The 23,077-nt window shown below is 36.3% G+C and overlaps 2 protein-coding genes across 2 annotated transcripts; one reads left to right on the top strand and one right to left on the bottom strand.

The window, feature by feature from the left end:
* Positions 268-4,163, top strand: LOC109821500 (proline-rich receptor-like protein kinase PERK2). Its single transcript, XM_020387685.1, has 2 exons — positions 268-803; positions 3,900-4,163. The coding sequence occupies exons 1-2, from the start codon at positions 399-401 to the stop codon at positions 4,161-4,163; spliced, it is 669 nt and encodes a 222-aa protein (XP_020243274.1). The 5' UTR covers positions 268-398.
* Positions 13,478-21,737, bottom strand: LOC109820701 (IMPACT family member in pol 5'region). Its single transcript, XM_020386893.1, has 6 exons — positions 21,458-21,737; positions 19,857-19,898; positions 19,657-19,772; positions 19,403-19,508; positions 19,199-19,252; positions 13,478-13,938 (listed from the first exon to the last, which is right to left on the bottom strand). Exons 1-6 carry the CDS (start codon positions 21,713-21,715, stop codon positions 13,780-13,782), a joined length of 735 nt encoding a protein of 244 aa, XP_020242482.1. The 5' UTR covers positions 21,716-21,737; the 3' UTR covers positions 13,478-13,779.

Raw genomic sequence — 23,077 nt, 5'->3', positions numbered from 1 at the left:
TGGAAAGTGATGAGGTGCATGACCACTTTCCATATGGCGTCATGAATACTCTAGTTTCCCCAAAGCATGCAAACAGCCACTAAAAGTAACAATTACTGCAGAGTGAAGTTATGTTAAACAACAGATATTCCAAAGTACCACTTAGTCAACAGGTTTAGTACTTTAACTTCCTACCAACAAAACAACCCACCACTTGGCACCTAAACAAGCTATTTACCAGTGGAAGAAGGAACAGATAAGAAGATGAACAATCAATTGGCACTCATTTTGGCCACAGATCACCAATTCCTTCTACTCCAGAACAAAGTTCAACATTCCTACTCTATTTATGGTCTCCAAGCCAGATACCGAGACACAAAAAGGACCAGAAATCAAGAAGTGTTCTACTCTTTTCACCAATGGCCTTTTGCAATGAGATCAACCTAGCTTCGTTTCTAGCCCTGATAACCATTGATGCAAGCCTAGCAGCTCGTCGTCTTTTAGACACTCCAGCATCACCAGCAGCACCAACGCTACCTACAATTCCCACACTGCCAATGCCAACATTGCCTCCACCGTCAACCACCCAACAAGCTCCTATTCCCTCCGTTACCAGCCACCAAACTGCCCAGATACCGACTATCCCCACCATCCCTGCAGGCCTTCCGACTATTCCTGGTGTCCAGATACCAACCATTTCTTTCCTCTCCCCACCTCCAGCAGCCGCTGCTAGTCCACGAAACATTGATAAATTGACGGAGTTACCCCAGGAATATACGCATAGGTTTTTGGAGCTTGTTGGGTTTCGCTTAATGAGTATGTTGTGATTGTGAGGACATATGTTGTGAGTTCATACATTGTCTTTGTTCTTGTTTATTTATTTGTAACATTCATCTGCGTTCTATCAAAGGATCTCCCTGTATTTGTTTAGAGATTTGATCATATTTTATTATATTGTGTCTTTTTAATCTCCACAATCTTATTATAACCTTCAGTAGTCTGTTTCTACTAACCGATCCTTCTAATTTAAACACAAATGCTAGAAGTATTACCTGTCCACAGCTTGTTAGAAAAGTAAAAGTCAAATAGGAAGATGCTAATCAAATTTGACAAACTTGTCGTCCCATTGTTAATACAAAGCATGTCAGATGCATAGAGCAATGAAAAACAATTAATTGCATTAAATAACGCTTCAAAGTTCAAAGCATGGGGCCTTTTAAACTTTTCTAGCCTATAAAATATACTTTTAGGAAACTCATTGCCCAAGCAAAAGATTGGTAACCATATCAGTAACATATAGAAGAGAACACAAACCTGCACTTGGATTTTACCCTCTGTTCTTCCTGCCAATTGGACCACTGGTGCATCTTCCTGGATCCTAACTCCAGAAATTTGAACCTGATATGCCTGGATAAGAACTAAATCACTGAATGATCAGACAAATATGGAACAGATAAAATATATATTTAAACATATCAGCAATCATCAGCTTGGAGACTTTTAACTTTTATGCAAAAAACTCAAAATATAATTATATAAGTATTTATAGCCCCGAAAACAAAATAACGCTCGGGTCTCAGTAAAATTAACAGAAAAGTTTAAGCCACAGTATTTTTGGATACTCTTTTTAACTCTTGAACATGAGGCAGTAATATTTGTGGTGAAGTTTCTTGGTTTCAAGCTCGAGTAATTTGATTAAAATTGGAGTTCATTATTTCACATCAAACATAGAACATGAGTATGAATACAATGAACATGAGCACTAGCTCTGACAGAGATCTTACACATATCTTCCCAATGAACCAAATTCACATGAATCCTTACAAAGCTACACATAATTTAAAACATAGGGAGGGAAAATTCTACAACTTCATTGTATTTGAGGCATAACACTATAATCTTGAAAAAAATTAGGGGACATGATAAAAGTAATTTTTTTTGGTCAATATGATAAAAGTAATTACTACAAAACAAAGTAACATTAATTGCAGAGCAGAAGATAACCAAAACATGAGAACTAATCCAGAGTATGGTTTTAAATATCGGCCTATAATCTGATATTATCGCCGAGTTATCGGGTTTGGTAGCTTTCCGCTAGGATAAGTAGGATTTTTAATCGGTTATCGTTTTTTGAGGTTTATCGGCGAGTTATCGGCGATAAAGGCACTTATCGGCCGATAAGTAGGCTCTAAATATCGGCTTTATGGGACGATAAGTAGGATTTGGGAGGTTTTACTTTCTTTTGGATTTGCTCTTTGAATGTTTACAAATTATGAACTATTTGTTGCTTTTAGAACTTGGTTGATTGTTGATTAGCTTATGTTTGTTTATGGATATTGATAATGGCTCATAACTACTAAATATCAACTTAGTAAGTCAGTTTATGAATCTCATGATTAAACAATAATTATGTAGATGCATAGATGGTTCTTCATTCTTGATGTTATCTTATTATTTGCTTGTTTATTATTCCATTTTGACTAACATTATATTTTTTTCAAGCTTATGTTATTTGCTTGTTTATTATTCCATTTTGACTAACATTATATTTTTTTCAAGCTTATGTTTGTTTATTATTTACTAGTATATTACTCCGATAAATACTACTTATCCCTGATATATATCCCCGATTTTCGCTATCCGATAAGGATTTTGACCGTCCGATAAATCCCGATAACCGACATTTAAAACCTTGATCCAGAGCCGAGATGTCTGGGGCAAGAAATAAAGGAATTCATATCAAATCCTTATGATACAAAAAATGAGTGAATTCTTCTATGCAGAAATCAACAAAGAGAGAAATCTAAAAGCTGCATTGATGTCTGGGGCAAGAGATTGGATAAAAGTAGGTACCGTAAGAGTAAAAGATCTTAGAAAACAGGAGAGGGACGATAAAAATTGCTACTGCAAAATAAAGTAACAAAGGACAAATATCTTAAAGTGCCACAATAGGTTGCCTAACTTCCCAACATTAAAACAACTTACTTGGTACCTAATAAGAATTTTCTGTTCTGTAGGGGAAGAAGAAGAGATAAGAAGGTGAACAAACAAATTAAACTTAAATTCTGCCACATGTCACCAATTCCCTATACTTCAAAGACACCACTAAACATTCCTACTCATATATATTGTGCACCCCAGGAATTGATATACAAAACAAAGGAGCACAAACTAAGCCTTCTACTCTTACTCTTATGACATGGCCTCCCGCAAGAGGACCATAGTAGCATTGTTTTAAATATCCCCGACATGGCCTGATATATCCCCCGATATATTCTTTTACAGGGCTTGTCGCAACCGATATGTTCTTTAAATATCCTTTACTGCTTTTTGGCTATTTTGAGTGATAAATCCCCGATATGGCCGATATATTAGCCGATATGTGGACCAATATATCTTTTTATATAGCTTGTTGTAAAATAATATACCGTGTTTGGAATTTTTGGGCGAGATATCAAGATTTCCCCATTATATCAAATGATATTTTGCCCTAAAAAAAGCAGATCGAATGTTGCAACATTGCTTCGCACTTTTGTTTGTTTTAGAAGGTTGATTAGTGATCCTCAACATATATTACTCATATTTTGTATGCTTAAATTTCATACATATGTTGAGATTACATTTTAATACATTATACTATGTATGCAAACATTCATTATGGCATTCCGATATTTACCACATATCTCCGATATTTCCCCGATATCCGCAATCCAATATGAATTTTGGTCATCCGATATTTCCCCGATATCCGATATTTAAAACCTTGCATAGTAGCTGTGATCCTAGCTTTAAAGAGCATTGATGTAAGCCTCACAGCTAGCCATCTCTTAGACACCCCTACATCACCAGGTGCACCAACACTACCAACAATTACCACATTGCCACTGGCAAGTCTTTCCCCATTTCCAACTATCCAACAGCCTTCTTTCCCAACAATTCCTACCCTTCCCATGCAAACTCTCTCTCCTATGCCTGCCGCTACATTGTCAAAGCTTGGACCTCCGCCGATGCCTGCAATTCCCATGATCCCCACATTTCCTGCAACATTGCCTCCTCTGCCTTCTGTTCAGATACCGAGAATTGCCTCCATACCTGCAGGCATTCCAACTATTCCTGGTGTTCAGATATCAGCCCTTCTTTTCCTCTCCCCACCGCTGCCAGCCACTAGTCCTTCAAGATTTTGATGCCGATATAAATGGAGTTACTTTAGTGTGATACGCGACTTATTGAGGTAAGATGCGTTCAGTCCTGAGATTGAAGTGTTTGTGTGAGTGTGATATGAGGTTCTTGTGGTTCAAGCTTATACATTATGTTGCTTACATGTTTATTTGTAATAGTTCATCAATTGGTTACTGGCTTCCTTATATTTGTTTAAGAAAGATCTACAGTGTTTCCACTATATCAGATTAACCTGACGTAAAATGGCATGTTTTAAAAGCTTATTTCAACAGTTATGAAAGGTAAAAGAAACAGGTCCGACTTTGAAAGATGATTACCCAAGGTGAAGTTTCACTAGGAAAGAAATTTAGTTAAAAGAAAATTTCTGAGTTTGGCCAACAGATTTCAACTAGTAAATCGTCTGAGGAAAAAGATGAGAAAACAACCTCTGAACCATCCAAACAAGTACTTTGGTTTAAAGGTACCATCAAAACTAGGCAGATCTCCAAGAAATAAATCTCATCATGACAGGTGAAAGAACAATGATTGAGATGATAAACAAATAGTGAGCATTTGTGTTTAAGACAGATCACCAATCTAATCATCACTTCCAAACATGAACCCGTTCTACATTTGCCAGCCTGCATAGTCTTTCTCCATGATTCGTTTCCCAGAATATAAAGAACCAAGTTTATATGCTGTAAAGCTCCCAAACACCTGCCAAATAGAACATTTTTTGTATAGTCCTTCCTAGTTTAGGTAGATCACATAGGACTATAGAAGCACTTCTTGTGGGTTGAGCAAAATATGCGGACAATATATTTATTAATGGCTTGGATCCTGATATGAACTTTTGACACAATTGAACCAAGACCCACCTGATATGAACTTTTGGATTATTTCCAGCATTTTCTATCATTAGGTAAATGAATATTTAATAACAGTCATTTTAGGAGTTAAACATTTGTGATTTCCTTTTGACACTATGGGGAAAAAACTATATTCTCAATTTGTCTATCTAAGCCCAATTTCAATAAAAATACAATGGCATTGAACTTAAAGGGATATAGTTGTTAAAGCTTAAAAATGACCACAATGGATAGATTAAGCTCGTCATAATACAAATCATAAAATTCCTTAACTATCAATTAACTTATTAAATTTATCATTAATTCAATTTTTTGAAACCAAGGGTACAGATGAAAAACAACCTAAAAATGACTATGCAAAAGGCAAGACTGGATATGTTTTAAAAAAATCATAAGTTGTCTCAGTTCCAGCCTATAGTGATGACATATAATCAAATAAACAGGTGGTTCAACATACCTACACTGTTGAGTCTGACATAAAACTTAGCCTACACCTACACGTGATCGACAGCCATAGACCTGAATGTCAATGTAATGGACAAAACCATCTACACAGCAAACCATGCGAGTTGCATGACCTCAATTGATATATTCATGCCAGATATATGCTTTACTTTACTTAAACTATGGACTAACCTTAAGCAAAAATATCGCTACTCTTCTCCAATAGAAATAATTATCCATCAATGAAAGTTCACGGTTTCTTAAGAGTAAGATGAACCAAAATTAAACAGAACAATGTTAAAACCAAAATTACATTAGTCAGAAAATGTGATAAGTCAAGAGCAAGAACATGATGCCGATGATGAGTAAATTCTTTATGCAGAAGTCAGCCAACGATAGAAATCTCTTAAATTTTCACTAATGTAATTGAGCAAAACATAAAATAAAGTAGTTAAAACAAAATGATGTAGCAATAGAAAACAAATATCCAAAGTAACATTTAGTTAACACGTAGTTCAACTGTCTAATTTCTCACCACATGTCAGCAATCTAGATGAGGAGAGCAAAAACCGACATTTAACAACAGATGATCCATTTCCAACTCCAGAATGGCTACACCAAAACCCTAGAGTTTGTAGAAGTTTACAACTATGGCCTCTCACGAAAACCTTAGCTTTCGGTTTATCCCTGCTATGCATCGATTCAAGCTCTGCAGTTCGCTAAATTTTAGACACCTCAACAGCATCAGAAGCACCAACCCTCCCAGCTATTCCAACACTGCCTATGTCGAGATTGCCACCATTACCAACTGCCCAATTGCCTCCTCTCTCCACAATGCCTACACTCCCAAAATCGGCTCCGTCACCAATGCCAACTGCTACATTGCCTAAATCTTGCACTTCCACCAATGTCGGCAATTCCCACTGTTCCTACAACACTGCCTCATTAGCCTTCAGCTGAAATACCAACTATTTCCTCCAGTCCTACAGGAATTCCTCCATTACCTTCCATCCCCACAACCATTCCTGGATTTCAGATACCACCTATTCCTTTCCTTTCTCCACATTCATCAGCCAAAAGTCCTTGAAGATATTGATGTTGATTATTGGTTGAGTTAATTTACATCTGTTTACGAGTCATTAAGATCGTACTATGCATTCATATTTAGTCTGCTATGTTCACTTATTATGTGAGGTTTATGTGCTTTGTATTTACCAATTATATTGCTTCTTTGTATTTGATTTGTAACATTCATCGACTGAATTATTGACTTCCTTATATTTGTTTCACAATTTGGTACATATTGGCTTTGCTTATTTTTATTTTATAAGTTTAACCTGACAACGAATGTTGGCATATCAAAAGTGTGCAAATCAAAAGTGTGTATTTCATCGATACGTTTTCAGAAGAAAATTAGTATTTGGTTTAATATTTGAGTTAATTCTTAATGGAGAAGTCAACAGAACAAAAAAATCTGTTAAGTCTTATTAACATCTTAGAGCAGAAAAGGATTAAATTGTTGTTAAAGTACTTGCCACTGGAAAAATAACACTTCGGAACAAATTGAACTATTTAGTGAACATGTCTAGCTCTCTTAACTTCCCACAAATAAACAGCTGAGGATAGTGGAAGAAAATAAATGAGAAGCTGAACAAACAACAAAAACTTATTAGCAACAGATCACCTATTTTCCAACTCTAAGAGATCATTCCACATTTTGTCCCAAAAAATCAGCTCAAGTTAGGAGATTGATGTACACAAAGAACACAGAAAGAGCTAGACAACTCCAAGAGGTAGATAATTAGAAGTTTTAGCATTTCAAAATTATGGCTTCATACACCTGAGTTCATCTTAGCTCAAACTCTGGCCTCAGCAAGAATTGATGGAAGCCTCAAACCTGCCACATTTGAGATACCCCAAATGGAGCAGCTGCACAAACACTAACATTGTCATTCCTACATTGGCGCCATACCAATTGCCTCCTCTCTAAACAATTCCTGCAGTCCCAAATCCAACTTTACTGTGCATTGCAACTGCAACGTAGTTCAATAGACAGGCTTAATAGATAGGTTGACTTCAGTTCTAACCAATCTGGGTGGTATATAGTTCAATAAAAAATGGGTGAAGTCGTGCCTACACTGTCTGATCTAAACCAAAACCTCCCCCACTCATGATTAAAAACAGACATAAATGACAACGTAATGGGGAAAAAAACTCTTTTAATCCAGTTGACAGGCATGCTATTGCATGGCCTCACTTGATATATCCTGCCTTTCCTTCATAAAAGTTATGACTAAAATTGAACAAAAAAATTGCTTAAAAAATTGAACAAAAAATTGTTGTGGCACTTCTACATGTTTTCTAATAAAAATAACTAGCCATGAACAATAAATCTTTTCACAATTTCTTAATAAGTTAAATAGTGAATCGAAATAGAATAAGATGTCTGTAGAAAACAAAAACTACAGAAGAAAATCAAAACTGTGATAGATGGCGTAAATTATTTCATTCATTAAGGCCAATATCAAAATACACAATAATTGATCTGTTCAGAAGGTGGATGAAAGATTTTTCAAAAATCAAAAATTAATATTTTCATTGCCTTACCTTAAGAAATAGAATAAATTGTAATCCGCAAGTGAAGTAGGACGCTAAGAAACAAGTGTAGACATAGAGGGTAGTAACGCTATAATTCTAACGTCCCATTAATGGTGATTAGAACATTAAACTGAAGGAAGATTTCAGCTAAAATTAGCAGTCAGGTTAATTCCTAGAAATAACAAATAACAAATACAGAACAGAACAATTATATTTATCAAGAATGTACAAAAAGATTGATTTTGATTCACCTTTCTAATCAGATCTAGGTTCAAACAGTATTGAAATTACCCAATTTTTTGAGTTACGAACAGGAACTTTGGTGATTTCATATATATGAAAGGCAATGATTTTGTTAGGCAATATTTACAAAGATCAACAGTAGGTTTATTGTAGTGCAGAAACATCTAATGTTAGTATGGACTATTGAGTATAAATACTATACAGAAAAATCTCCACTTAACAGGAAAAAATAACTTGTTGAAGAAATTGGAAAAAGACGGTCTCAATCTGATTTACGGGACCAAATTGACGGTCTCAATCTGATTTTCTAGACCAAATTTAAATCAGTAATTTACTTTAGATATCCTTGTTGAGCATTTTATTGTGAACGATAGAGTAAAATTCACAAAAATACCATAAATTATTAGAGCATTTACAAAAAAAGTCCCATAAATTATACTTAACCAGTGAAAAAGAACATAAACAATTTTATTAAACTACCATTGACTGTCAGACATTATTGTAAGTTGGCACATGATATAAATGTGATACATTTTGGACCATTTTGCCCTTATTTATTTTATATAACTGCTCTCTCATTCTTCCCCCTTCTTACTTGTTAGGGGTATTTTAGACTTTTTAACAATGTCATTAACACAGCTACTGTTATTTTCTGATATGTGTGGCATTTTTCTGCAGATATAAAAGTTCATGGCAGTTTTCCCTAATAAAAATAGTTTATGATAGTCTTTTTTTTTCGAAGTCCCAAGTAGTTCATGGTAGTTTTGTGAAATTACCCTAAACCAAAACTGAGGAATAAGAAAATAAGAACGAACAGCAATTGGAATATGACACTTGAGCGTGTTCTTAAGAAGTCAGAAGCAGCTTCAATTGAGGCAAGTTAAAGCAGGTCCATAAGATTTAAGGAAAAGTCAGACATGTTAGACAAGAACTGATGTGACCAATTAGCCATATCATTGCCAGGATATGATGCTCATGAAAAGTTAATTCTTTACGTATAAGTCAGTAACGAGGAATTTCTAAACCCTTCACTAACATACTGAAGCAAAGTGAGGATAAAGTCATTACTACAGGATGAAGTAGCACAGGGAAACAAATATTTCAATGTACTGTTTGGTCAAACATGCAGCTCAATCCTCTAACTAACTACCAATGAAACAGCCAACCTAGACCCCACTTTGACATAAGGAGCAAATAAGATGACAAGGTGAACAAACAATGAACACCTACATTTCATAACAGATTACCTATTTTGGACACCATAGAGATTATACCACATTTCTTCTGCATAAACATGTCCCAAACCTAGAGATTGCTCTACACAATACAAAGAAGAAAGAACTTTGGCATGTTTAGTAGTTTACAATTATGGCCTCCTATACTTTGATCACCTTCACGGCTTCACTTTCCTTCTAGTCCTACTAAACATTAATGCAAGCCTTGCAGCTCGCCATCTCTTAGACACCCGAGCACCAGATGCATCAACCTGACCTACCATTCCAACGCTGTGTATGCTAGTGCTGCCTCCAGTTTCAACCACTCAACCGCCTCCTCTCCCCACAAATCCTACACTTCCAATGGGAGCTCTGCATGCCAGCGGCCACATTCCCTAAGCTTGCACTGCAACCAATGCCTGTCATTCCCACAATGCCCACTGTTCCAACAACATTGCCTCCTTTACCTTCTGCTCAAATACCAACTATTCCCTCCATTCCTACGGGTATTCCCCCATTTCCCACAATCCCAACAACCATTCCAACTAATCCTGGAGTTCAGATACCACCTATTCCTTTTCTTTCCCCACCTCAAGCAGCAACTAGTCCTTGGCCATCTTGAATTCTTGATGTTAATGGAGTTAATTTATAGCTTTTTATGGGTCAGTGAGCTGGTCGAATATTTCACTTTTAGTTTGTTATGTTCATTTGTGATGTGAGGTTTATGTGGTTTGTATTTATTGATTATATTGCCTGTACCTATTTGATTTGTAATAATCATCAGCTGGATTACTGGCTTCCTTATAGTTGCTTCAAACTTAAACGTATTCATTATACAATTTAGTACAATTCTGAAAAAATGTATGCATATATATATAAGGAGTGTCGAAGAAGTATCGGGTAAGGGTACGGGTAAGAGATGACTCGGGATGGTTTCATGATAGAAGTACCCAAGCAACATAGGCGCGCTCCAGCATCTTTGATATTACAATCCAGCCTGTTGGAGTTATAAGAAACAAAAACAAAGGGGGAAAAAAGTAGCTACAATTGGATAAGTAGTTATTATATACAAGAAAGCATTATTAATCATAATGTTGCTAGGCTCTAAGAAACATGAAAAAATTCAGTCAATTTATAATTTGTACTGATTAACTGATTTTGAAATTTCCAGGCAGTAAACTAAAGGTGTAAATCAGTAATAACATTCTTCAATCTAGCCAAACGAATAACTAATGATCAGATTTATTTACCATACACGTAGAAATATTAGCACATATAGAAGATTGAAACATATAAGAGATACATATAGATTTATATACACAGGGAAGTTAAGGTATTCTAGGGGAAGTACAAGTTTACCTTCTGAAATTTCAGGCGATCTGACAGAAATCAGGTGACACAATCAAGGAAGTTATATTCCTTTCATAATTCCCAAAGTTGTACTTTTCAAGCAATTTGATCATGAATCAAGAAGAACAGATGTAACCAAAACCAGTGCTAATGGCTGAAGGACTCTAGTTTACTGCAGCAAGTGGATTTGATCAAAATTCTCCAGGTGTCTTCGATCGTAATCTATGAAGATGACAATGGTGAAGCCACCTTTACCAGTATCATAGTCCTGATTTATCCTCAACTTTAAGAGATTGGGCCTGTTGCAGATCAAGCAACTCAAGGGAATATAGAAATTAATGCAAAGGCATGTTTCAGTACGGAAAATCTGCATTAATTCTAGGAGCAAAAAACAGACAATCTTGTGTAATAAGAAATTATACATATTTGCAAATGTATACAAAGAAATTCAAATTAAAAGATGCTGAAAATATTACCCAGTGATGTAGTTAAAAAATTGAATGATGGATAACCAAGTTGAAATGTCAATGCATTAAATTCTTAGAAAAATGCACCCTATTTCAGTCTAAGTTGCTTGACTTCCAGGATGCATTTTTGAGAAAGCAACAAAAACACAACTAAATTCATGATTAATGGATAGAAAATTATTACTGTCATGAACAAAAGGTGAATAGTAGCACTTACAAGAGCTGAGCTCAACTGGTGTGCTGTAGGCCGCAGCATATATCGGAAACCAAAACTGCAGGTAGAGCACAGATCTATTCTCAAAATTTATTGAGCTTTTGCTTGTGGTAAAAAAGTCAGCTTTTGAAATTATTTAGGATTTTTTTCGTTGGTATAGCCCTTTCATTACTACTAATGGTGTATACCTCTTTTCTCCTTCACAAGTAGATAGAGATTGTTTTAGCGAACCACGTTATAATTTTTCTTTTTGTGCATGTATTCTGATTACAATTTGATTACAAAAGAGAAGAGAATGAATTTTGTTCTCTCCTTTGTTTAAAACTGGGTTCTTCTCAGTGGCGATGGAATGCCTCCTTCGATTGCTCGCGTCGAATTTGCTCTCCGTTGACGATCCGACCGTCTTTTATCTCGTGGGAACGATGAACTTCTGTGGAAAGTTTAATGGATAACTCTGAATGAGTTTAAGAACTTTGAACGAGTTAGAACTCTGTTAATAGAGTTGTTAGAACCGAAAATTCGGTTAATGACCAAGCTGATATTCTGTTGTTGAAGAATCCTCTCAGATTTGATCTTCTGAATTTGATTCAAAAATCCTATCTCCAAGGACTTTTCTGTTGCTGCTGTTGAATCACCAAACCTGAGTGGTTGAGATCCTCAAAAATCCAACCTGCTGCCAACTCTTCCGCTCCAAAAAGCCAGCCCTCAGTGGTCGATCTGAGCCAAGAAATTCCCCCCTCGCTGCCCAGTTGAGTTTACTCGCTTTTATAGGGGATTAAGGGGGTGTAACTGCCCTCTAAATCCGCTCCTAAGTGGGCGTGATTTCCTCAGATCGTGGGGAAAACGGTTCTGAAACCGTTCTGAAACCGTTCGACTCATATTTGAATGAGTCAAACACCCAACCTGGCGTTGATTGAGACGCGAGGTTGGGTGTTGACTGAACATCCAGAACGCGAGGGTCGCTCACGTTTCGCTTGTTGTAACGTGGGTCCGACTCCAGCGTTTTGATGTTGTAACGTGGGTTCGACCCTCGCGTTTTGATGTTGTAACGCGGGATCGACCCTGACGTTTTGATGTTGTAACGTGGGTTCGACCCTCGCGTTTTGATGTTATAACGCGGGATCGACTCCAGCGTTTTGATGTTGTAACGTGGGTTCGACCCTCGCGTTTTGATGTTGTAACGCGGGATCGACCCCGGCGTTTTGATGTTGACACACGGGGAGGACCTCCGCGTCTTGTCTTGAAGAGATTATCACAAAGTAATCTCTTTTGTCATAGCGTTGCAAAGATCATTGTCTTGTAATCTTCGTCTTGGCTCCTTGAGAATATGAGAGTCGTCAGATTGTAACTCCCGATGTTGATTATGAATGCTATTGAACTAGAGCTCTCATCGGTTGTCGTGAAGGTCGTCAGATTGTAACCTTCAGCGATCTACGTGAAAGTCTTCAAATTGTAGCCTTCTGGAAGTCGTCAGATTGTAACTTCCATCATCGGTGTTTGATGGAGGATAAGCTATCTATTGTGATTTTTAGACAGCCTACAGCAAGTTGTCTAATCTGTTCGCGTAATCTATTCTCCATTTGACAGCCATCTCACATATCAAACACCCAACTTGCTTCCGCAATACCAAAAAAATTCACACTTCTACTCCTGCCAAATGCCAAAGAAAATCAGGACTGCAAGCAAAATATGAGGCTACAGATTTCCACATGATTTTGTTTAAATGGCAAAAATTATTCGCTCCCAGTTTCTTCAATATTACAAGCCAATCCATTGCAATAAATATTCAAAGGAAAAAATGAAAACAATGAAGGAACAAGCAGCAACTGAATGAATAAGAAAAAGGCAAGAATGATTTGTCATGATTTTGTTAACTTGCATAAAGCAAGCAAGAAACTTTCAATTGGGGATGTGTCCCTACTTGACTGATCAAAAACTAAATGAAATAATTCATCATTATATTAGCCATTCTTGAAGACAGAAAAATTTGCATATGTATAGAGGTTAAACCATCTCATAGTCACATGAACTGGTACATACATATTTACTAAGGTAATGGTCGCAAAAAAGAGGTGAAGATATTCTTATGGAAGAATATCTTCACCTGCTAAAATTGCAGATAAAAATGACAAGGAACAAATGATACAATTCGGTTTGAAATTATGATTCCCCATCATCATTTTAGGAGCAATACATTCCTAGTCATCTGATCATGGACCATTCAACTTCAACCAAAACCGGTTCTAATGTTTGAGAAATTCCAACTTTCTGCTGCAAGAGGAGTTGAGTGAATCCTCCAGGGCCTCAATTCGATCATAATCTACCTTGAAAGTGATCATGGTGATGCCATCTTTTCCAGTATCATAGTCCTGCTCAATGCCCTCAACTTGAAAAGATTGGAGCTGTCAACAATTCAGTGAAGTAACAGAAATCAATTTCGAGGCATAACTAAATACAGAAATCACTCCATTACTACTAAGAGTAATAATATCTTATATAATAATTGAATTATGTCGATTCATTTGGGTATACGTTGTAAGTCAACTTCTACTTACTGTTTTCACTTTAACAAATAACATAGCTAGAAGTCGGTTTACATCATTTGTAGGCATCCTCAACATGGCAAAAGCATCAGATTTATAGCAAAATCCATGAAGCAGTAAATACCTACATAATCTAAATCGCCCACATGAACTGCCTAGTGATATCGCAAGTTTATCTCATTTCTGTGGAGACTCTTCGACAATTGCAATACACATACTAAAGTAAAGACACTAAACCAAGTTTATATATTAGACTATGGAAGGATAGAGCCAAATTCTATTTGGCATTTGATTTCATCCTCTTAATCATCCCCTGAAAGTGGGATTCACTACGAGAAATGAGATCCATTAATGAATTGAAGGTTTAACAAACAGCTCTCAATCTGACATCAGTCTTTTATGAGTTGGTGCCATGGGTTGTAGACATTCAAAAACGTCAGACCGTCAATTAAATGCCTCACATGCTATGTCGGACCCACCAAGGGCAAAATGGTCATTTAATATGGCCAATGGACTTGTTAAAAGTCAAATGAGTCTATGATTGACTAAGGGTACAAGTCTGCAGAACCCTAGGTCAATGCAAGATGAGGATCAGTTTCAAAACCCACATGCGAGGTTTGAATTGTCACGCAGGGCTAACATCTAATGCATGAGGCTGAATCATCTAGAGAAGCTATCAGCCTCGCACCACATGTGAGGTTAGCAATTCCCTGATGCACATGAGGTTAATGAGGTTAAAGGGATGCCATGTCAGCCTTCTAATAGTCACTAGCAGTCAGGACAGCAACATGGCAGAAGAATGCAGAACAGAAAACACAAAATGCCCACAATCGATTACGCGGGGCTACAAAACGTAATTGACAATACGTGAGGCTATTTCACCAGTGTAAACTGCAGTTTTTGTTAAAAAGTAGGAGAATTTTTTAAAATAGACCCTTTCACCAATATACTTATCATTTTCGACCTCTTCGCAAAGTACTTATCAAAATTGATCTAGTTTCAATCACGTCAGCATCGTGCGCCAAAACTAGGTCAATTCTAAACAAAATTGTTTACAAACCCCACGGGATGTGAATCCCGTAGAGTATAATTGGTAATTAATCTCTATGGGATTCCATGTAATTAGCAAAAGCCACTAATTATACTGGATTGCCAATCCCATATATAATATTTCAATGCAAATTTTAACAAATGTCACACTGGGTCAAGTGGTTTTAGATCATAATTTTTAGCCTTCTCCTTGGAAGGTAGTGTGTTCAAATCTCACATTTGTCAAAATTTGTATTTACTTTTTAATTTTTCCTTTCAATGTTGGTAAAATTTCGAAATCCCGTACAAGATTTCCAAAAGTTTTACTAAAATAAAATAGAAAGGAAAAAAAACAAATGACAGATGTGGGATTTGAACCCACACCCATTTAAAACAAGTCTTACGACTAGCACCTAAGACTATTAGATCAAACTATCTAATTTGTTGGAAATTATATAAATGTAGTATGTACAGGATTCATAATCCCATAGACTTTAATTGAGTATTTAAACTCTATGGGATTCCCAAATCCGTAAAGTTTGTAAAATATTTTTTTCAAAGTCGGCCTTATTTTAGCACACGAGGTTGACATGGCTGAAACTATCGATTTTGAAAAATACTTTTAAAATAGGTCAAAATGGTAATTATTTTTATGCAGTGTTCTAATTTAAAAATTCCTCCTAAAAAGTATTGCTTAACTCTAACTGTAAAAACAACGTACACTGCAAGCTGTCAAACTAGGGGGCAACCCTATGTCAAGTTAAGGGGGCAACCCTATGTCAAGTTAAGGGCGTCTCAAGCAGAATTTTCCCTCTATAAATAGAAACTCTTAACCCACATCTCAAGGGCTCAATTCTTGCTCCACTTTTAACTCAAGTTTTCAGAGAAGACTCCCATTTGCTCAGGTTTTTTCTGTCCAAGGCTCATGATCGACTTTCTCTCATCTCGGGTTGCTTATGCATTATGTGGCTTTATCATAAGCTTGGCACTAGCCAAAATTTATCAAACTCCCCCCCCCACCCCCCCCCCCCCCCACCCAAGTTTTTCAAGGATTCATTCACCTACAACGCGCTCAACTCTTATACTCTTTTGGATCAATATTACCCTCGAGATACTCAAAAACTTCACCAACTGAAGCTCCCTTCAAGCAAAAGTTAGATCAAATGCCAACGACCCTCAACTTGATCATGCGGTCCACGACGCGTAAGATTCAGACCTTACTAGGCACATCAACTACCCAGAAAAATAAAGATGAAGTAATTCCACTCTAGTTAGTTCCCAAAACGATAAGAAGTGCAATGGCCTCTTCACAATCAACCATAAACAATGGTAACTTTGTAAGAAAGATAGAATGATGAGAACCTTGCTAGCCAGTTTGACAACTATAGAAAACAGTGGCAGTCCTGACACCAAATGTAGTTGGGTTGGGCTAAGCCCTAGATAGGTATAGGTCCACATTGATAGACTATCCTTACCAAATTAATAAATGGAACAGTTAGGGCAAAACTCTTCCTGTTTTGACCTGATGGTATTATTAATTATCATATAATATAAATAAGAATAATATTTGCGTAGTTGTCACATTGTTATTTAGCTTTACTACCAGATGCTAGTCCTACGCTTACTCTTTTTATTGAAAATTGTAAAAATATATATTACAACTTCAATAAGTTGAGTAAACCACATTCTATTCCTTTGAGATGAAAACACTAGAACTTAGTTTTTTCTAGCAGTAACTTTTGTGCACATAGCTTGTAGAAATTTTTTAATTATGCCATCTTAATTCAAAACCATTAACAACAGGAATACTTCAGTTAGGTTCAATTTACTTAATCACCAGGCTAGTCAAGCAAGAGTCACAAAGCTTAACCCAATTATAGATCAAGCCGAATTTGATTCCTTAATCAAGCTGGTTATGTTTTCTTCAGTTAAGCTAAATAAAAATTTATTCATGATAATTGGGTAACTCGAATCTGATTAGTTTTACCCTACTAATGTGTGTGTGATGAATATGGGTATTATTGGCACCAAGGACCAAGTTTAGTCCTTGATAGTGAGGTGATCACTTCCCATCCGCTCATCTAAACATGAGAAACCAAGTGAGCAGCATTTTCAAGTAAAGGCATTTAATGTGTGGCTCAAAAGTGGTCTCACTACCAAGGACAAAGCTTGTCCTTGGTACCAAGAATGCCTCTCCTTTCTTTCCCTTACCAAGGACAAAGCTTACCCATCACTTTCAGCTATTAATAGCTCATTTTGCTAAATAAACCGCCACCTCATAATCATCAATCCCATGTGTATTACTCCGGTCATGTCTATCTCTGCCTTAGTCAAAGTCAAAGCTAGCCCAAGCAAAGCCTCATTCAATCATGAACATTTAGGGCTGCTTGTCTAGCCGCTTTAGCCTCTGCGATAGGAGCAAGCCTCGATTTTCCCCAAGACTAGGAAAGATTCTGACAAACAGGTGAAAGGATAATTTATATAAGATGTTCCAATGCTAAGCAAATAATAATAATAATTTCAAAGAGCCAAAAGGATAGAGGAAGGGAAGTGAAAAGGTTCACCTCGTTTGGGAGATATTTTTAAAGGGAATGGAAGGGAGTTGACGTGACAAATTTAATCTCAATTATCCTCCATTCTATATGATTTGATTCCTGATATGAAAATAACGGTTAATAAATGATTCCCCTCCATTTCCTTTACTGAACTCCCAAACATGATATTATGTTTTCCTCTCCTTTCTTTCCCTTACCCTGTCCTATTTTTCCTTCACTTCTTTTTCCTTCCCCTCCATTAGTAAACTCCCAAACATAGTGCAATAAATGTGAAACAAGAATAGCATATCCCAAAACTTATTTAGTTTATTTGCTAACTTGAAATGTATTGTTTCTAGAAGATTACATGTCACTAATATCTTTACAGCTTTAACTTTTTGATGTTTTTATATTTATTGATACAACCTTGTCATGCAATAGCAAACTAGAGATGATCATTAGTAGTACAAAATACACTATTAACTCAATGCCTAACCATTTAACCAATGACTAGTGTTTCACTTGCAGTTGCACACTTTTATCTACAAGTGTTCCACAGTTGTGGTGTTAATGCAATATAGGTCTATTAGTATATTATCTATTAGCCTTTACTTGTCTATGTTGTTTCTCCGACAACTGTTTACAGCCTTCATTTTGATCACCACATGCCTAAGTTGCACAGGTATGGGTGCGTTGTACGGGTATGCCGGGACACGATAAATTTGTAATAGGAGAATTCATGAGATATAATCATGGTTCTGAGCTATAAATGTGAACGACCATTTTGAATCATAGCTCTTAAGGCTGAAACAAACTCGACCCTTGTCCACAAAGTTACAAAAATAAATGTTAAGTGTAGAATATATATCCAAGAAGTGTATGACGAGTGTTTTAAATTAAAAATGCATTGTATAATTGAGTACATATCTAAATAAATGTATGCCTACATTAAGGAGTGTCGAAGAAGTGTTGGGCATTGATATGGGTACGACATGTGTTGGGTATGGGCATGACTCTGCATTTGAAGTACCCATGTAAATAACACATGCATACACATGTTAATATGCATAATATATATGTGAATTCAACACATAGCTGAATTAGATGAAGGATTTTACCTAAGCGTTCATGCACAGTAAAAACAATGTTCTAACAAGTAGAAAATGAAAATAAAAAAGGGTTTTTTCTGATATCCATCCCCTCCCCAAATTCATCTTTATTTTAAAGTAAATCTTCCAAAAGATGGAATTAAAAAATAAGTCCACCAAGTCCTTTCAAGTCACACCAAATCGGTTCGCCTAGTTAAAATTTTAAAGGATTTGGGCGATTTATTTTATCCATCTATTTTTTGGGGGGCTTATTTTACAATGAAGACAAATTTGGGAATCAATAACATAAAATTGCAGATAAAAATAAGAACTACAATGTACAAGTGAACAAGCAAAATACACATTCAAACTCATCATTAGGACTTGAAAAAAGAAGTCATGATTCTATTCTACAGTCCATGAACCAAAGAAAGTCATATAATGTTTTTCTATCAACTTGATATGCACCTGATGATACACAGTTCCCAACAATTCAAATGGCACCTCAACACCAATTGGGGCCTGCAATATAATATTCAAGTATTATAATGAGCTTTTAAAAAGATGAAATGTCTAGTCTTATTTGTTTATTCTACTTGGCATTAGCCCTAGGAAAGCGTTTCTCTAAGAGAAGACAAAGAAAAAACAATCTGCCAGAGAACAATATATTACTTTGGGTTTTACAAAACAAGTTGTAGCACTTTTGAGGCATTCTAGAGCAACTCCTCCATAAGCCCTAACCAATCCTCCAGTTCCCAGCTTTATACCTCCAAAATACCTGTATAAATAAAAAACAATTTAGACGTGACTGTCAAATGACAGAGATCTTTTATCGTGAACTAAATTACCAGAATATCAAAAAATTATTAAAATATAGGAACTGAGATTTTGGATCAAGGATCACTAAATTAAGTAGTAATGATCACCTAATGACAACCACCATCACCATGTCGATACCCGAGGAGACAATAGCAGAATATATCGGCTTTCCAGCTGTCCCTGAAGGTTCCCCATCATCATTACTGCGATATTGATCTCTGAGCTACATAAACTCATTCGCCAGAAAATAAGGAACATAAAGATTGTAAGGAACCATAAATTTGCTAACTGGTCAACAATATATTACCTTGTATGCCCAGCAATTGTGAGTAGCACGGGGATCTTGAACCTTGAATTAAAGAAAAGGAGAGATTAAAACAAAGGAATTATTAACCAGCAATTCAGATCCTAAGCATGTTATGCTATAAAATGCAAAAACTATCACCGAAGATGCTGATGTTCAAGCATTCTTCAGTTTCCATTTTTCTACCGTCTAAGGCCCATTAGACTATCTACAAACTGAACTATTTATATAGGTAAAGAAGAAAATACATTGTCACAAAACAAGCAGGTAAATAGACTCCTAGACATATCAGGTAAGACAATAAAAACACGACGCCATCTTAACAGCTGGTTTCTAGGTTTCTTATCAAAAAGCTCACTACATCATAAAGAGTTAGCACCAATCTGCAGAGGAATTCTTGCATCAGCCAGGGGTAAGCATTAACTTGCAGAGGGCTAACATGACTGGCAGTGAAAACAATTATGTCGCGGAGGCTTCCTAAGCATATGGAGTTTCTGCACACACCCAAACTCAAGTGGAAAAAGGAATGAATAATGGTGCTAGTATAATGGACCTGATAGGAGAATACCTGTTGTTGCCGGCAAAACTGCCATGATAAAAAAATCCTGATCAACTAAGAATGTGCCTAGGACTTGCATATGGACAGTCCATAAACTGTTGACTGGAAACAGCGAGAAGCCTAGGATCAATCTAAATGGAGATAGAAATGGAGATGCTGCTGCATGACCTTAATTTTAAAAACAATTAGTCGCCATTAGGAGCCTGTCAGTCTAGCCAATAATAGAATGGGATAAGGGAGTGTCAATGACATGGGACTGTTAATAGAATGGGATTGTTACAGAAATTATGACACCCTCTTCTTATCATTAATTTCTTGTGTCTTTCTGATTTAAGTATTTCACACCCACTTTAAAAAAAAAAGGAGAACAAGCACCTTGGCGTCCACCTAAGCATCTGGCCGCTCAGTGCCGGGTCCAGCACCCAGAAGCACTCAGCGCTTTACAAAACCCTGGTTCAAGTCGTGAATCCAAAAATTTTTACAATGGATTTATTACATCAGTGCATGTTGGAAAATCAAACCCTCTTCACTAGAGTCCTTCATCGATTTAATAGAAAAATCCTCACTTTCACGACTTCGTCAACCTTCATGGAGGTGAAGATGAATAAACACCAACATCTCTTAAAAAAATGTGGTGGAAAGATTTACTTAACTATTGGGTGCATCTTCTACCTACATATTTTGGTTTCAAATAGCTACTCGTCAAGGTCTTTTTTCCCCATCTCCTGCAAAATCTAATACTCTACAATGAGCCAGCTTCATTTTGAAATCAAAATCTTGTCAACAATTCCATCACTTGCTCGTGGTGTAAATTGTCAACAAGAAGAACTTAAATTGCACATACGAAATCATAAATTACAACCTTTTGCCCCAAATTATAGGCCAATTTCAATTAACATCCAGTTGATTCAAAGGAATATAAATAATGGATTGGAACCGAAAATGAGGGTTTAAAAACAACATTTCTCATTAAAATAAAAAAAAACCTAACGCGAAGAACGACGGAATAATAATAAACCATAAAAATGAATTGGATTAAGAAAACCTCGTTGAGAAAAGAATGGGCAGATCGCTCGTCGGAGATGGGAGCGGCGATGGCGATGAACTTGCTCTTCTTAATCTCGCGCTCGAAGGTGGCGCGATCTTTGAGAGTCGTGTACGAAGGCGGCGGGGGCGGCGGCGACGACATCTTCGACCGGTTGATGATTCCGGTGACGCGAAGGGTTGCCGTGCTCTCTGCTCTTGATGCTGCGGTCCCAAGGAGGGCGGAGGATGAGAGACGAGGCGGTACTCTTACCACCATCGGGCTTTCTTATTAGAATTAGAAAAGTTGGTTCGGTTAAAGCTCAAAGGGGGCAGACTCGCCAATACGGGTGGCGAACGGGTCCGGTAGGATCAATTTCGGATCGACGCAATCAGATCCGTTTGTTTTATGGATTAGAGCTTTGCTACACTGACCCAAAATATGGGAGTAATAGAGGGGACAAGTGAGGTGTCTCCCACCTATTGGATAATGAGTTGGCCATCATTATCCAATAAGAGAGAGACACCTCACTTGTCCCCTCTATTGGTCCCATATTTTGGATCCTTGAGGAATTTTTCTATGGATTATTCGACTCGATCCGTCGCCCGTATAATAAACAGGGGGGTTTTAGATATTAGTCCCTTAAACCATACCTACTTTCGTATCAGTCCCTCAAATCTTTATATTTTAATATTAGTCCCTCAAATTGCGTTAAGCTGTTGATATTAGTCCTTATGGTTAGTTGGTGTAAAAAATGCAAGGAATATTTTGTTAACTTTAACCCTAGCCATAAATCTATATACTATTACTAAAAACTGTTACCCTTCAAAACGCCACTTGGCAAAAATGACACGTGACAAATTCTCCTTTTTTTAAAAAAATCTATATCTTCTATTAAAATGTTACCCTTGAACATGCCGCTTGGCAAATTCACCTTTTTTTTATTTCCTAAATAAAAAATAAATTCCCCTTTACCTGAGAACCACCTCATATGAGCAACTCCAATGGGGAGGCTGCAAAATGCAGCCTCCCCAAAGAATATTATTGGGAATATGCTTTTTTAGAGGGGGGGCACTCCAACCATCCCCTCTATATGAAGCTCTATTTGTATTTCCAATTGATTTTTTTTATAATACTTTAAATAGATTTGAAGATATAAAAAATATAAAATGTTAAAAAATTATATAAATTAATTTAAAATATAAAATATATTAATAAATTAATACTAAAAGTTAAAAATATGGAGATAACGGAAACTGAACGATTCCAACGGTTCCTTGCTCGACATAAGAGGTTGAAAAACAAAGAAGCTCATTTTGCACTTCGAAATGCATTGATTGAACATTTGTGGGAAAGACATGGAAATGAAGCGATGTAACTTTTTTTAATAATAAAATAATTACTTTTTTATTTTTAATTACTTAGTTCTTGAAATTTTATATTTTAATTAATATTATTCAATATTAGTCTCATTTTGAAGGTATCGACAAAACATTTTCAACTGTAAAACTTTTATTTAAAAATAATTACTAGAAATAAACTTATGTTGATTTTAAATTAAATATCTAAAAATAATTAGTTAGTTAGAAGGGTAAAATAGAAATTTTATTAGGGGGAATAGTGAAATGGTGGGGCTGTATA

The sequence above is a fragment of the Asparagus officinalis genome, chromosome 8, assembly GCF_001876935.1.
Source record: "Asparagus officinalis chromosome 8, Aspof.V1, whole genome shotgun sequence".
Lineage (NCBI taxonomy): Eukaryota > Viridiplantae > Streptophyta > Magnoliopsida > Asparagales > Asparagaceae > Asparagus > Asparagus officinalis.
The sequence above is the reverse complement of the archived record's forward strand: the minus strand, read 5'-3'. Positions and strand labels throughout refer to the sequence as shown.